A 17,500-nucleotide genomic window follows, 5' to 3' on the forward strand; every position below is an offset into this window, starting at 1 on the left:
CGAAAAGCGTCCTCAGCTCAGCGTCCAGTAAGAATTCCGGCGATTCTCGACTTCAATTGAAAGATATTAGCTCGCCAGTAGGTGACCGTTGTGTGTTAGGCGTGCGTTTGAGTTTGTCTCCGGCTGCTGAGAGCAGCGATGGAATGGTTAGTTAGTCAGGAGGTGATTGTTCGGGCAACATTCAGCCCAGCCAGTGTCACGCATGGCAAACAGGGCACGGTTAAAATACACATGTTCACCCTATTGAGACCAGTTGTTATGGTGGAAACTTTGGCCGCTTTGCGGGACAGGAAAATATCATCAGATCGGAATGAAATTTTGCACAGAACCTTGTACCATAGTATCGACAAGAATTCCGACCCGGCCCGACGAATCCGACAAACTTTTTTTTTTGCCATGAAAATGTGGACCACCCTAGTGTGAGAGTACTTTTTTGTTCTGGTCCCTGGAAATGACAGTAAATATCAATGAAATACCACACAGCTTTATGCCTACTCATTACTATATTTTTTTAACTGTGAAAATGGTCCCTAAAAGCTGACGGCTTGAATATATCTCACTGGGTCGTCGCGGGGTTTTCCATGCCTTGATGATAGGCGCTATGTATCGGCTGGGTTGCAAGTCAAGTGAAGCCCCTTTCGGCCAAAGGACAGGCAGCGCATACCGTGGCGTCACCTCAATGGGGGGTGTTATGTCGGTGTGTGGGTCCACCAAACAGATACACAACAGAGTCAAGTGTTTATTAAAAAGGTAGTACATGCACTTCAGCCTGCGGCTGACACTACAAGACAGACATTTGCGCATGTACCTAATGCTTTTCATTCAGACATATTACGGTAGCTTGAATACATTGGAAATCGAAATAATGTGATGAGGCTGTTCTAAATTGTGGCATCCATAACATGCATTTTGGGGTACAAGCATTACTAGCTCCAGTAGTTAACTGAACACTGTAGTGGTGGAAAAGGACCAAGTAATTATAACTTGCAATTGCGCCGGATAGGACAAAGCTGATGCATGCGAGGGCATTCAAGTGCTTTTGTAGTTGAGGAGAGGGGACAAAGTGTCACCCGGCACCAATTTAGCCACGCTCAAAAATTAGGAAAACTGAAACGGTGAAAAACACTTCGACAATTTATCTCTGTTTAAGTATAATATAGTTCTCAGTCTTTGTGCATGTTTTCAGCAATTATCTTCTCACATGTTTCATATCTCCAAATTCCCTTTAAGGGTCTTTAATTGTTGTTGATATCTTCACACACATTACGCTCAAAACTCCCGAGGTAATCGTTTTATAAAAGCAATTCCTCATCTTGATTGGTTGTATGTATTGCTGTCGTGATCCCTTAACTGTTAAACATTTTCATTCATTTTTTAAAATTTGCTTCACTTCAGACTCGAGTCACTCAGTTTGGCGGTGTGGAGGCACTGATCCATGCTGTACTGCGTGCTGGTGAAAAAGAAGATGTTGCAGAGCCGGCGGTTTGTGCCTTGCGTCACCTCACGTCGCGCCACCACGATGCTGAGCTGGCCCAGAATGCTGTGCGGCTGCATTATGGTGTCCCTGCTGTGGTCAAGCTGCTGGGACAACCACACTACTGGCCTGTTATAAAGGTTAGAAAACGACCACTGCACTACTGGCTTTTTGTAGATAGGAAACGAAAGGAAATGGAAATACGGTACAGCTTTGCTGTCAAATGTAAAAGTAAAGTGATACTCTGCAAGGTGACATTTGCACTGAGGCATATCCTTTCAGATGTAATGACATGCATACAAATAGCTATTGAGCTTGAGAAGTGGCCAGAGATTAAAAAAAAAAAAAATCATAACACACATTTCCCATCATACTTTGACAGCACTTACTGACATGCTGTGTCCCTGGAGAGATATGTACTTTGAGTGCATCAGGGATTCGTGTTTTTATTTTCAGAGGAGGAGATGGGAAGGGATGCTGAGAGGGCGACATGACAGCGTCACCATTTTGGTTATTTTAACTTGACTGAAACAATGAAAGCATTCCTGGAGGTTCCTTAAAGTCGCTGTAAAGTGAAAGTAAATATGTCTTGTGAAGTTGACACACCATGGAAAAGAGTGTTGTTTAAAAACCATGCTATAATTCAATGATTAAAAAAAATCGCAATGTGTATAAAATGAGCCCCAACACCCGTGGGGCCCAGATGGGCTTAGCGCGAAGTGGCAACGTGGCTACCTCTTTCCATGGGCTCATCACTTGTGGGAGGGGCTAAAGAGGTTGGAGGCTTTGTGAGCTGGGCTGGGGCCAAAGACACGAACCTTGGCAGTCCAATCCGCAGCTCGAGAGGGTAGCTCTAGGTACATGGAATGTCAACTCTCTGGCAGCAAACGAGCCTGAGCTGCTGTGCAAGGCAGTGAAGCTCCGCCTTGGCTCCACACGCATCCTGGGCTCTGGTACCAGTTCTCTCGAGACGGGTTGGACTCTGTTCCACTCTGGACTTGCCCACAGAGCTGGTGTGGGAGAGCTTGTGTGGGCATACTTATTGTCCCCTGGCTCAGTGCCTGGATATTGGGGTTCACACCGGTGGACGATAGCGTAGCCTACCTGCGCTTTTGGGTAGGGAGACGGATAACTGACTGTTGTTTGTGCCTCCTCACCAAACAGCATTGGTGTTCTGGTAATGATATTCTGTGCTCCTTATGGATTGTCCATAATGAACATCATATACAAACATTTGCGGCTGCATGTTTTGGACTCTTGGGTGAAGAGATGGGCGAGCCAACTCACAAGGTGAGTTGGCTCCAAGGGTGGGGAAAGTTGCCGGTCCGACCTGGCAGACCCAAACGTATGTAGAGGTTTGACGGGAGCGTCAGGCAAACTCCCATGTCAGAAAGAGTTCTGGTGGAGCTTCGGCCATGTCCCGGGGAAAAGGCGGAACATTATGTCTGAGTGGACCCTGTTCCGCGTCTCTATTGTTGAGGCGGTTGATCAGCGTTGTAGCCACTGATCCCCCAGAAGAGCTGAAAAATGTGGCTGGGCAGAGGGAAGTCTGGGCTTCCTTGCTAAAGCTGTTGCCCTCACCGGGGTCGGATAAGCAGTAGAGGGTGGATGGATGGATGGATGGTATAAAATGATGCCACTAAATACTGAAAAATCTAGGCTTTACTAAGCTCTCAGGCACAGCACTCGTGGCGAAACATTTAGCTACTGAACCGGTCCTCGTCACTGGGGAGCCAACAAGCTTTTAAGCTGTCGGCCCAATTAGAACTACTTAGTCATCAATCAGGATGAGGGCTGAGCAATTTGGGAATATAATCTTATCGTACCTATGTTTTATCTTGTAATGTTGGTGAAACAAAACCACAATGAGACATTCTTTTATGGGTGGAAGTTTTTTTTTCAGGGTTTTTCAAAAAACGCAAAGAATAAATCATTCTGTAGTACGACCAACAATCTTTCCTGGCGAGGCCAAAATCTTTTGATGAGTTGATCTGAAATGTAAATCTTTATCTTACTATTGAATTGTAAACAGTATAACCTTTAATCACAGTATAATAATGACTGATTGATTTAATTTCAAGTCAAGTACACAAGCAATATAATAAATATATATATATAAATTACATAACTCACCTCTTGTCGAAATTATACTCCAGTAAAATACTTGAGTTAATGTGGATGTGGAGAGCCCTGTGACTGATTCTATTCATCAAGCTGGTCCCTACTTGGAGTGATGGGTTTTTTTTTCATCCAAAAACTCCATCCAAAGGATTTTCATGTTTTAATGCTGGTTGCATGTGGACAGCAGTTTCGATGACTTCATTGCTTCATTTGTGAGTCTTGGGCAACATAATACACAGAGTGGGTTACATTTAACTAGCCCAAACCTGCCAAGGCTGACATTATTTTCTCTTAAATATAGGTTTCTTTTTCTGGAAGCTTTTGTCTCATTCGAAGAATTGCTGACTTGTGAACTTCCTTTTTGACTGAAAAGAATGCTTTAACAGATGCACAAGTGGACACATCTTGTTTTCAGATGTGTTTTTTATGGTGTTTTTTTCAGTCAATTGTACTCATTCAGCTGATACTTTCATGTTGTAGTCTCACATATAGTAATTATTGTCACCCCTGGTTAAAGCCTTTCTTAATGTGGGATTTTTTTTTTTACCCACTGAATAAGTGCACTTGGATTAAAGGTTGGATTATCTTCTTATTTATTTATTTATTTGTATATTTTGGTCATATATTTTTAAGGAAGGGCGGCACGGTGGTCGACTGCCTCACAATGCAGAGGTGCAGGGCTCGATTGCGGCACCGGCCTTCCTGTGTGGAGTTTGCATGGTCTCCCCATGCCTGCGTGGGTTTTCTCTCGGTACTCTGGTTTCCTCCCACATTCGAAAACCATGCATGGCAGGTTGATGGAACATTCTAAATTGTCCCTAGGTGGGAGTGTGAGAGCGGATGGTTGTTCGTCTCTGTGTGCCCTGCTACCAGTTCAGGATGTACCCCGTCTCCCGCCCGAAGACAGCTGAGATAGGCTCCAGCACACCCGTGACACTTGTGAGGATAAGAGGATTAGAAAATGAGCGGATGGATGGATTATTTCGGAAAAAAAATTGAATTAGAAGGTCTAGAACACATTTTAACCGGGGGTTCCAATAATTATTGGGGGAAGTGTATGCATCATATGACTGAGTTTATCTCAAAGACAAATTCAAGTCAAATAAAACCTGTGAAACTTAATCAACTCAAATACGGTTTGGTATTCTGAAGAACCAAACCCATTACCGGCCCAAACAGACTGTCCAACAGTTTTGACATTTCTCAGAAATTCTCTGCGAGCTTCCCCATATTTAACCTCAAAGGAATGTGTGTGTGTGTGTGTGTGTGTGTGTGTGTGTGTGTGTGTGTGTGTGTGTGTGTTTCATTGACCTTCAAAAGACCAATCTGGGTTCTTCGAACTTTGCTGGTAATGCAGTGCTGAGCTGTTGTCGGTGTTGCATTTGGCGATGACAGAAAGCTGCTGCATATTTTCGTGTCATCAGTGAGGTTACCTATGAGACTGTGCATCACAGTCTTGTTACATATGCAAGAGTTGAGGGCAGACAGTTGCGAGTTGTTCTAATAAAACTGCCAACTGCAGTACCCAAATGTAGAACTACCTTTACAACTGACATAGAGCCTGGAACATCTTGTCTTTGATGTCTCCCTGCCGTAAATACCATCTGTTTTCTGTTCAGGCAAAACTTAAGTCTATACTTGATGTAATTAGTTCCAAAGTTTCCAGAGTTGAAGTGGATCTTTCAGATTTTGCCTTTGGGATTGTCCGCTCAGCTGGCAACAGCAAAATATACTGGTATATAGAATCAAACAATTTAACAAGTGTCAATTTTATTTATTGAATTAAAAGTGGTGAATTCAGAACTCTTTCTATCATGATCAAGTGTCTAACTAGGTATTCTGCATTCCAAAAAATATATATATATATATATATATATATATATATATATGTCATTCTCTCAGAGCGCACTTCCTTTACAAACACCAACTTTGTGAAATCCTTTCTGAATAGTCCAGTCAGTTTTAAGCAGTACCATATTATTTTACCTTCACAGAGAATATTGTTCTCCACATAATGAGTTGAACTGAATAATATCAATAAATGTTTGTGGTGCTGTAGGGAAAAAAAAATCTGTTGAAATCCATTAAAATAATTTCATTTGTGTTGACCTTTTCCTGAATTCCTCAGTGAATATTAAATCAATCGAAGTTGTGTGGGGAGGGGCGTAAAGGCATGCTGTCTGTAGGATTTTGGATATTATCGAGGAAGGTTTCTCCTTCTATGCCGTTTAATGCTAATTGGTTGGCATTGGTGGAAGTTTGCCCTGTGTGAAAACTTGCACTGGGTGTAAAACCTGAAAGTCCAACATCTTCTAGTACGCTGATGGCTGGTATAAAGTATGATACCTGATACGATACTGAACTTTCAAAGGGGGAAAATGTATTCTCTGAAGTGATTAAAACGATATTTCTCCATTTGTCACTGCGGAAAAGGAGTCTGGTTTGTTGAATGTCAAGAGAACAATTCTTGGGCTGACTGCATCATTTCAACTGTCAGGTATGGTTGGGGGAGATTTCACGAAACGCAGAGTCCCAGCAATTGATTTTGAATCACAGTTGCACCATGTGGTGGAGTTGCAAATTGTAGCCAATCAAAATGCACAGAAATTTACACACAGGCAAAAAATTCTTTTCCACGTTTGAAGCCAGCGAGACACAGCCACCAACACCAATGCATAAAAATACAATGAAGTACACATTTTGTTTTTCGAGCTCCCAAATGTAATCGACAGCTAATCAATTATTTAATTAGCGGTAATCAACAACTATTTTAATTAGTGACCAATTGTTTGGAGCCATTGTTCAACTTAAAATTGTCCAAATCCTCTTGTGTCACGTTTTGAATGATGAGTGGAGTAGGACCCCAAAAAGCAGGGAGGAGTCGGGGTGGATTGACCAAAATGTATTTAACAAAAATGCAAACAGGAAAACACTGGAGAAACTAACTCAAAAACTCCCTCAAATAAAGTCCAGAAAAACCACAAAAAAAAATCAAAGTAGCAAAAACCTAAGACAGAAAAAACATGACATGTGCACAGAGAGACACACACAATGATCCGACACTGACTGTTCGGGCAGGGAGTCCTTTTAACCACACACTAATGAAACAATGACCAACAGGTGTGCCACTGCAGGAGGAGCCCTACAGTGCCACCTGTTGGTCACAAACAGAACCACCCTAACATCTTGATTTCAACAGTAAGTATTCTCTGGTCTCTGTAGTGCTTCATGAAAGCATACAGATTATCGTTTGTTTAATCAGAATGGAATATTTTACCCTGGAAATCAATGACTGTACCAGTGAATGAACCCCTCTCAAAAAGGTTGTTGAGTCTCTCCTAATTATTGCTTAGTTCCTCCTTTCTCCTATTCATAATTTTGCTGCTGAAAATTGGGAATTTCTCTATTGTGAGACAAATGAAGGTTTTATTATTTTATCTTATCTTATCTTTTTGCAAAATAAGATTGCATTCAATTATTTGATTCATCAATGGAATAATTGATAGAATAATCCAAAAATAATTGATAGTGGCAGCCCTAATTTTGTTTCACAACAATACTTAACCATATTTACAATTTCTTATGTAGGCTATATGTGGACGAAATCAAACGTTTGTGAGGAGTGTGCACTTCACCAAGTGAATGGGAGCAAGGCTTTCAATATATTCACACTTTGCTGTTTATTATCACCTACATCAATCTTTCTGTCGGAACCTGCGTCATCCTTGACTGACACTCTATCTTTTTATGGATTATGTGATACAAGATAACATATTGTATGGGGAGCCTCAGAACGCGATACAGGCTTGCACGGTTCACTTTCCAGAAAGTCTGTTTAGTGACTTGCCCACTGTGTCAGGGTGAGTGGCCGATTGCCACTATGGAAGCATCGCGCAGTGTCGCGGCCCGAATGCAGTCCTCAATGAGTGAAATCTGTTGGACTGTAAATGTGTATTCTGAATTTGATTTGTGTATCCAAATCTCAATCGTAACCATCCATTTTCTCTACTGCTTATCTTCAATAGGTTGTGGGTGAGCTGGAGCCTTGGCTAGTCAATCTCATTCTGACATTTCCTGTAATAAAAAAAAACCAAAACAAAACAAAACAAAACAAAAAAACCCCCAACAATATTCTTTGGTGGATTTTCTGTCCTATGAATGTTTAAGGGAAGCAATCTGAAGCAATTTGAGTTGCTAGCTTAATAAAGTTTTATTACCTTGCATGTGATTAGCACTGAAAAGGAAAAATAAAAATGAGCTAAAAAATTAAGCTAATGAAGACAACCTTTGCATTTCATGTTAACTATGACCTCGAGAATGTCACGGTGCGTCGTGGTGGTGGGCCCCAAAAAGCAGGCAGGAGGGAGGAGCACGGTGAACTTGATGAATTGTATTTAATAAAAACACAGAAAAATAAATCCAAAACAAACAAAGTCCTAAGAACAAAAGGAATCCAAAGTAGCCAACCAAAACCATGACTGAAGCACAAAACTAACAATACCAGAAACATAACAAGAACAAACATGACAGGAACAAACAAACAATGACCTGACACTGAGTGGTCGTGCCGGGAGTCCTTTGAAACAACTAAGTACATAAAGACCAACAGGTGTGCTGCTGCAGGTGGAGCCCTACAGTGCCACCTGTTGGTCACAAACAGAACCGTGACAGAGTATACACGCAAATAGCACAGACAATTCTTTTGACAAAGATGATGCATGATGTCAATTCCCTGTGATTAATTTAGGATTTTAGATTGCTAAAACGGTTTTAATTGGTAAAACTGTGGGGATTTGATATAGAAAAGTAAAACATTTACTGACTTGAGATGCAGATGTGCAGGCGAGCCTGCTGTTAGCTCCCCCGATAATAAAACACCAGCACGAAGCATGACTTTGACTACTTTTACATGCAGTCAATAGCCCTTTCAAAACTCAAATATTGGCAAAATTCATGTTTTGAAAGCCCATGCAAATGTGCAAAACCCGAATAAGAACTCTATCCCTTTTCTATCCCAAATATTTTGTCACATGAACGCGATCACGCTGCCTTCTTTCAACGGAACTTGGTCTATGCGCAAGCAATCTTGGTTTTTTGAGCACAGGACGTACTTGTATGCACGGCATGTGACGCGGAACCCACTGGAAATACACAAACAGAAATACACAAACCTGGCGGAATTCAGATACAGCACTGAACCACCCTTTTGGAGCGAGGGGCAAACTGACGATATTATTAGTGGAGTGATTGATATTGAATGGGTTGTCTGTGCGTTGCCGTTTCAATTGGGCTACTGGAATTACCATGTACATATGCATACAGGAGTAACATGCATGTAAATGGGTTGTCCCGCATGTTTCAGAAATCGGAATTTTGACTTTAACCTGAATGTTGACATCATTTAAATGTAGTCTATGACAGCTCACACTTTTCTTTGAAAATGTTATTTAAAATAATTCCTCCAGTGATTTTCGGTCACCATTTTCCAATTAATTCCCTCAGTCACTTTTAACTGCCAGCATGAGGTAAGTCTGTCATTTGTTTGAATGGCTTACCCTTTCCAGGCGACAAGCAACTTGCTCGTCACTTGTCAACATAAGCTAACGCGAGCGAGCTCCTGCGGCCCAAATTGACACAATTCGTGGATGAACTGAATGCTGATTGGATCTCACAAACATAGACAAAAATACTTATAGAAAAGGAAAAGCGCACAGACAAAGTATAAACAGAAATCGCTGGTCATTAGAAGTCAGGAAAAAAAAGGCAAAAACAAAAAGCACTTGCAAAAAGGCAAGGTAATAGTAACGCGGAAAATACAAACAAAATGACAAGAGCCCAATTACATGACAACAAAACAGGGGCAAGATCAAAGACAAAATAATATCCATACTTACTAATGAGATATGAGAGAGCAAAAATGACAATGACCAGATCAAGAGGTCGAAAAAAACAGCACTTGAGCATAAGCAGCAAACAAGGTCAATATTCCGACGGAGACTTGGCAATAAGGCAGTTCTTAAATACCAGGCTAATGTGACATTAGCAGCAGGTGTGCACGCTGGAGGGAAGTCCCTCCTCTGCCATCTGCTGGAGACACACAAAAACGGGATCATCTGGATCATCACACAAATGGTAGCGGTGATTATATGGTTTGCTCACAATATTGCGGCTACTACTGGAGGTAAGTTGGCCCATCCCATTGAGCTTTTTGTGACAATTTATCCATGTGTTGCATCCTCCAAGTCTGGTTATGACAAGTGTCAGGCAATTGGCACGGGGGGCTCGTCTTGCGGGCCGGATGATTTGCTCTTGTGGGCCAGATTTGGCCTGTGGGCCGCTAATTGTGGATGGCTGACGGAACATCCATCCATCGATCCATCCATTTTCTACCGCTTATCCCGGGTCAGGTCGCGGGGGTAGCAGCTTTAGCAGGGAAGCCCAGACTTCCTTTTCCCCAGCCACTTCTTCTAGCTCTTCCCGGGGGATCCCGAGGCGTTCCCAGGCCAGCTGGGTGACATAGTCTCTCCAGCGTGTCCTGGGTTGTCCCCGGGGCCTCCTGCCGGTGGGACATGCCCGGAACACCTCACCGGGTAGGCGTTCAGGGGGCATCCTAAGCAGATGGCCGAGCCACCTCATCTGGCTCCTCTCGACATGGAGGAGAAGCTGCTCGACTCTGAGCCCCTCCCGGATGACCGAGCTTCTCACCTTATCTCTAAGGGAGAGCCCGGACACCCTGCGGAGAAAACTCATTTCGGCGGCTTGTATCCGGGATCTCGTTCTTTCGGTCACGACCCATAGCTCGTGACCATAGATGAGGGTTGGAACATAGATCGACTGGTAAATTGAGAGATTCGCCCTTTGGCTCATTTCCTTCTTCACCACGACAGAGCGATACAAAGTCCGCATCACAGCAGACACTGCATCGATCCGCCTGTCGATCTCTCGCTCCCTCCTGCCCTCACTCGTGAACAAGACCCCAAGATACTTAAACTCCTCCACTTGGGGCAAGATCTCCTCCCCGACCCGCAGAGGGCTCTCCACCCTTTTCCGACTGAGGACCATTGTTTCAGATTTGGAGGTGCTGATTTTCATCCCAACCACTTCACACTCGGCTGCGTAACGCTCCAGTGAGAGTTGGAGAGCCCTGCTTGAAGGAACCAACAGTACCACATCATCTGCAAAAAGCAGAGATACAATACTGAGGCCACCAAAACGGACCCCCTAACGCCTCGGCTGCGCCTAGAAATTGTGTCCATAAAGGTTATGAACAGAATCAGCGACAAAGGGCAGCCTTGGCGTTGTCCAACCCTCACTAGAAACGATTCCGACTTAATGCCGACAACTGACGAAACATACGTGACAAAAACGTGACGCCCTTCTCACCACACATCCATAGATTTTTACATGTACTGGCATGGAATCTGTTTTTGCTCATTCAATATGCATTTTATTATCATGATTTGAATAATTTTAACATACAGGTTTCTATCTCTTGTGTCTGTTGCACTTTGGAGTGACACTGTTACACTGACAGTTTGTTTTTTAATCTGTTTGTGTGTTACCTTTGTGTGTGTGTCGATAAAATTGGTTAGTTTCTGATCTGATTTGACTTATTCATCCAGGCTACTGTTGGCCTCATTCGGAACCTTGCGCTGTGCCCAGTTAATCAAGCACCTCTGAGGGATGCGGGGACAATCCCACGTTTGGTAAATCTACTGTTAAAAGCTCACCAGGACACACAGAGGCATGCCTCGTCTTCCCAGCAGACATATCAGGTGTGAAGATCCCACAAACATAGCCACATACACACTACAAGCTAGAGCATACTATAGTATGTTAGATAACCATGTTCATTTCTGTTTTTGATGCATTCTCTTGTTTTGAATATTTTAATAGGATGGTGTCCGTATGGAGGAAATTGTGGAGGGCTGCACAGGAGCACTTCACATTTTGGCCAGGGATCCTATTAACCGAGGAGAGATTGCGAGCATGCAGACCATACCGCTGTTTGTGCAGGTACACTCTTATTCAGTCCTAAGAACAAAATAAAATTCATAAAATACAGATAGGAGTAAGGAAGTCAATTTCTCATAAAATACAGATCGGAGTGAGAAAGTCAATTTCCAGCCTATCTTCCCCTCACTGCATGCGAGGGTGGTAATACTTTATTCGTGATTCCTGGAATATAATCAGGATTAAGTTTAATATGATTACAAAAGCAGTGGAATTTCTTTAGATTGCTCTGGATGTGACGTGTTGAAGGAATATCAGCAAGGCGTTAGAATGCGGCAAGAATGAAACTTACTAAAACAGTCACTGTATGTCAAAAAGTTAAATCCAAATTTCATCTTGGTTTCACATGAGGAGAGAGGCAAAGACCATATCAAAGATTTTTCCATGTTGACTACATTTCCAAATGGAAATGGAAAAAAAATGAAACACTGAAGGAAACATGGAAAATGTAGTTGTCCAAGAAGCCACTGAAACAATCACTATAAAGTGGCAAATTTGTGTGTTGTGTGTCCAGCTGCTGTACTCATATGTGGAGAATGTGAAACGAGTAGCTGCAGGAGTTTTGTGTGAGTTGGCGCTGGACAAACAGTCTGCGGAACTCATTGATGCAGAAGGCGCATCGGCACCACTCATGGAATTACTGCACTCCAACAATGAAGGAATTGGTAGGCTCTTTTTTTTTTTTTTTTTCAGCTCACATGAAACACTCAGCCTGAACCGGTTGCTAGCCAATCGCAGGGCACACGCAGACGAACAACTATCCGTGCTCATAATCACATTGAGGGACAATTTAGAGTGTTCCGTAAACCTGCCATGCTTGTTTTTGGAATGTCAGAGGAAACCGGAGTACCCGGAGAAAACCTACGCAGGCATGAGGAGAACATGCAAACTCCACACAGGAAGGCCAGAGCCAGAATCGAACCCTGCCCCTCTGCACTGTGAGGCCGACATGCTAACCAGTCGACCATCGTGCTGGCTGAACGTATTTGTCAGTCGAAATATCTTTACTCCACACTGGCTGCTCCATGCTTACGTAGATTTCAAAATTGTGTTTGACCCCCAACCCTAGATTGAAAACCCATATTTACCAACCCGTGATGTCACGGCCGTGTTGTCAAAGAGCAATACAACAAGAATCTGACCTGATGTTACATCGTGCGGCAACCAATTAGCTACCACCATATATTGACCGTGCAGTTTTCTGTGGCAAGTAGTGATTGAAAACTCAGTGTTTTAATCTGTAGCTGCCCAGAGGTTGTTTTTTTGTGAGCAAGACATGGTTCCGTTAATTACTTTTCATACGCTGGTTGGCACCATGTAAAGCAATGTCCAGAATGTGTGTGGGAATTCGTGAATGAGGCAATTGCTTTATGTCTAGATAAGGCAGAAAAACACAAACCCCCAAAAATTAATAAATCGTGTGTGTGTGTGTGTGTGTGTGTGTGTGTGTGTGTGTGTGTGTGTGTGTGTGTGCGTGCGTGCGTACGTGCGTGCGTGCGTGCGTGCGTGTGAGAGAGAGACATAGTAGCTTGTTATTGCATGTCATGAACTGAATTTTGCAGCAGTGGCCGGGCAGCATTCAATACACAAGTATTGCAATTATTTGCCAACATTATTGATCATCACAATCCATTAGTTAACATTATATCGGAAGAATATCAGGTGAAAGAAATGTTGTGACAACTTCCACGTAAAATTTATTTAAATCATTTCAAGAGCTAGAATGTCTGATAAAACAGTGACGTGTGTAAATGTTAACTACCCTTTTTAGCAAGAAAATAGGATGCAGTTACCCATAGTATGTCTACAATAAATGTTTACTGACTTTAGGATTCCCCAACATGGCATTACCGAGACAGGGTCTCTTATTTACATTTGTCTCAGCTTTTCAAGATACTGTGTATAGCTAAATAATATGAAAACACGCTCATGATGTACTAAATTCATCAGAATTCACAATTTAATTGCAAATTAATTCATCCTCTTTTGACCTCCATGCAAGAATCACTTAAAAATGATGTTGCTGTTCTTTTATTGACAAATGTGTTGTTGATAAAACTGCCGCTCTGATGCATCAATGACATTTTCTTTAGCATTTACTACCTAACCAAAGCATGGCATTGTCATTCATATGATTTTTAAGAGACTATCAGTTTATATTTGCAGCAACTCTGTCTGTTCTTGGAGTTCCGCAAAATCTAGTGAGAAAAAAAATGAAGAGTCTTGTAATCTTCCAGTTCTCAGAGGACCCTTCTTCAGCGGGGTTAACTTGACTTTCCATTCGAGCTAATCTAAACTTTGATATCTCTCCACAGCCACCTACGCTGCAGCAGTGCTATTTCGAATTTCAGAGGACAAAAGCTCAGACTACAGGAAAAGAGTGTCAGTGGAGCTCACGCACTCGCTCTTCAAACATGACCCTGCTGCCTGGGAAATGGTGAGAATTTGTGTCATGAAAACATTATTTCAAAAGTATTTACTGTATATGTTCTTAAAGCTATGGAATTAAATTGCCTTGGACTTTTGTCGCGATGAAGCATCATTTGAAAATGTCCTCAGTCAGTGTGTCAGAGCAATCTTTGTATTAATATAAACTGTTTTAATGATGAAATGGAATTTACTCAAAATTTCACCAGAACTCTAGATTTATCTTTAAATGTCAGCAATGAGCTAAGTAAAATTTGTCGATTTTTCCTCAAACCGGGACAATCGATCAAGACTGTATAATAATATCCTACAGGTACCTGCAACTGTGGCCCACAACCACACTATGAATGGCTCCTTGATTAATTTTCAAAACAAACAAAATTCTTCAGAATACGCTGATGAACATGCATTGTACGTATTCTACTAAAAATGTGGGTTAAATGAAGAAAAAAAAATCCCAGAAAAAAATCTCCTGCCCCCTAAATGTTTAAAGAAAAAAGAAAAATAACCCCAGCGGTTACTACAGTGGACATCTTATCATCTTATCAGGTTACAGGGTGCATGAAAAGGGTCAATATGCGAACTTGCAGGTGCTGAAATGTGAATATGTATCAACTATAGTTTTAAGTTGTAGTATCACCATTTATATCTATATGACAGACATAGCTATGTTCCGCTTGCACAAGGTCTTATACTGCCCTATGCCTCACATGGGTAGGCCGAATAATTTTCGGAGGCTATAGGATGAGATGCAGGACAAATGTAGTACCTCAATAGTTTGAAAATTTTGAATGAGTTGATTTTGGTGAAAAAAAATTGTAATTTTTTTGCAAGACAGGCCTTTGTTGTTTGCTTCAAATCCATTATTGTTGGGTTGGGATGTATAGTGACTGTTTTATACATTTATTTATTATGAAAAATTTATTATGAAAAATGGAATAGATTAATAGCATGTGTTTTGCACATATGCACGAATTTTGTCCCAGTATAAAATAACATTATTGTCACAGAGCTGGTTAGGAAGTGTGTGTTCCTATGTGGCCCCGAACAGCACTAATGAAAAATTGTGCCCCCCCCCCCCCTCTAACATTTAATTTGGTAATCCCTGTTGTCAAAGGTATGATGCAGCAATAATTGTTTCAAGTCGAACTTGTAATAACATACTGTTGTGTTTGTCTCTAGGCCCACACAGTTCCTTTGGAGTCCACATACTTGGCTGATGGTGAGTCTGACGATTTGCATCTTTGATTGTCTTCTTGGAGAGCTTCAACTGAAAATTTGATAGGCATCAATGTTAGAACATTGCAGAAAGGTTTACAGAGCAGTAGAGTGAGTTTGACCTTTTGATGCAAGACAAGCTGTATTTGAGAAAACCATGTTTCGGGCAGCAATGTGTCTAGCACCAGCCTTTTGGTATTGTTGCAATGTGCCCTAGATGATGACGAAAGAAGATGATACTTTACTGATCAGTTATTTTTATATTCCTCACAACTTTTGACAACCAGGCAAAAAGATTTTAAATTAATACCACTCTGACAGTGGCATTATAAACAATCTAAATATATATGCATTTTTATAATGCATCACAGCATTTGTTTACGATTGTACTGCAGGACATTGATGCATAATTGTATATAATTTCAACAACAAATAATTCGCTCATTTTTGGGCGAACCTATCCTCCGTTATTCACGGAACCCTTTGCTCATTTGTGTTGCTTATTTCACGATCACCTGCTTATTTGTGTGTTTTTTACCCGAATTCCCACTTACCTTTTGGGTGGAAAAGAAAAGTTTTGAGAGCAATTATCATCAGCATCAAATTTTCATGATTCCCTGTTGTTCCTGGTCCCCAACACCCACAAATAGCGGGCTCACTGAAGAACATAGTGCACTTTGAATTCTTTGCACACACATCATGTTGCATACAAGAGGTGTGGAGTTGTAATGCCTCTCATTGCACATTCCTTTTGAAGCTGTGAAGCTGAGAGAGGGGAGCAAGATTGAAGTCTCAGTTGACCAGCAGTGTACATGAGGTCCTTCTTTTGCTACAAGCTAAGTTTGAAAGTAAACAATCAATTGCAGTTTTTTGTTTCTTTAATAGCTGAAGATTCTTCTTTTTCCGAGTAACACACATACGGAAATATTGGTTCCATTCTCCATTAATCTTTCTCACGTAATTTACTTTTTTTTTTTAGCAACAACTCTCATTTTTCTCCACATTTCCTCCGGGGCTCACTCAGCTCCATTTTCATGACCTCACGTTGCAGCTCCTCAAGCCATATCGTCAAAAGACAGTACAAAAGCACTGACATTTTCCGCTGAACAAAATCTGAGTTTTTGAAAAAAAGGCTGGCAGTCAAGGTGAAAAACAACAAGCACCTCATAGTCATTCTATCGCCGTCGGCAGCCGGCCAAAAGCACCGACTTTCCGCTCAACAAAAACAGGACAAACATGATGCTGTGAAAGCACAGCCATCAAGCATCGAAGATTGACTGCTCCTATGATTGTCATAAGTAATCACAGTCCACAACGGGTCCACATGATGACTTACAATTTTCTCCAAAATGGATGGTGCGCCAAATCCTGTGGGATGCCTTATTTATGCACCAAATTCCAAAATCTGTGAATGTTGTGTGACTTTGATGAGCGCTCCGCTTGACTGACTGATGTTGTGCCGACACGCTGCTTATATAGAGGAAAGGCGAATGTGACTGAGGACAGCATGCAGTTGTGAAAGGGCGAAGGATGGGCGTGAAAGAGGATGCTAAAGGCACACCCCCATTAGGTGTATATAGTGCCGGTATGTGCATTATGCAAAACAACATCAGTTTGGCTAAGGACCCCCGAAAATGGCACCGACAAAGAGGCACGCTTACACAGCACAGTTTAAACTGCAAGCTGTCAGTTATGCCGAGGACCATGGGAATCGAGCAGTCACGATAGAATTCAAGATCAACTCATCCATGGTGCTTGATACTTTCATTTTATGAAACGGTGCCATCTATCCATCCGGGCAAGGACGACAGTGGCGTAGCAACATCCGGCAGATTACAAGAAAAAGCTGGCCATATTCCGCTCCTACTGCAGTAAAAAGTTTGCCGACAAACACATTCAGCCCAACCACATAACCAACATCGACGAAGGGCCGCTCACTTTCAACCTCCCGGTGAACTGCACCGTAGAAAAGGAGGGGACCACCATGGTAGCAATACGCACAACATGGCGCGATAAGTCGGCTTTTACAGTTGTGCTTGGTTGCCATGGTAATGGAGAGAAACTGCCACCTTTTGTGATTTTTAAGAGGAAGACGCTGTCTAAAAAAAAGCTTCCAGCCGGAGTGATCGTGAAGGCCATTCAAAAGTGCTGGATGGACAAGGAAAAAGTGAGTGAGTGGCATCTAAAGAGGCCGAATGTTTTTTCCACATGTGACCATCCCCGTTGATCTGTGACTCCATGCGCGCC

General features: G+C 42.1%; 1 protein-coding gene across 2 annotated transcripts in view; it reads left to right on the top strand.

Annotated features, from left to right (window-relative positions):
- Positions 1-17,500, top strand: part of LOC109529128 (junction plakoglobin-like) — a 146,032-nt gene that overhangs the window by 113,520 nt on the left and 15,012 nt on the right. For both annotated transcript variants that reach the window (XM_019892331.1, XM_019892322.1), the window contains 6 exons: positions 1,396-1,614; positions 11,218-11,370; positions 11,492-11,611; positions 12,123-12,273; positions 13,924-14,045; positions 15,218-15,257. In XM_019892331.1, coding sequence (XP_019747890.1) covers positions 1,396-1,614; positions 11,218-11,370; positions 11,492-11,611; positions 12,123-12,273; positions 13,924-14,045; positions 15,218-15,257 — 805 coding nt within the window. The remainder of the gene's footprint in view (positions 1-1,395; positions 1,615-11,217; positions 11,371-11,491; positions 11,612-12,122; positions 12,274-13,923; positions 14,046-15,217; positions 15,258-17,500) is intronic.

This window comes from Hippocampus comes, unplaced genomic scaffold (assembly GCF_001891065.2).
Source record: "Hippocampus comes isolate QL1 unplaced genomic scaffold, H_comes_QL1_v1.1 scaffold257, whole genome shotgun sequence".
NCBI classification, from domain to species: Eukaryota; Metazoa; Chordata; class Actinopteri; order Syngnathiformes; family Syngnathidae; genus Hippocampus; species Hippocampus comes.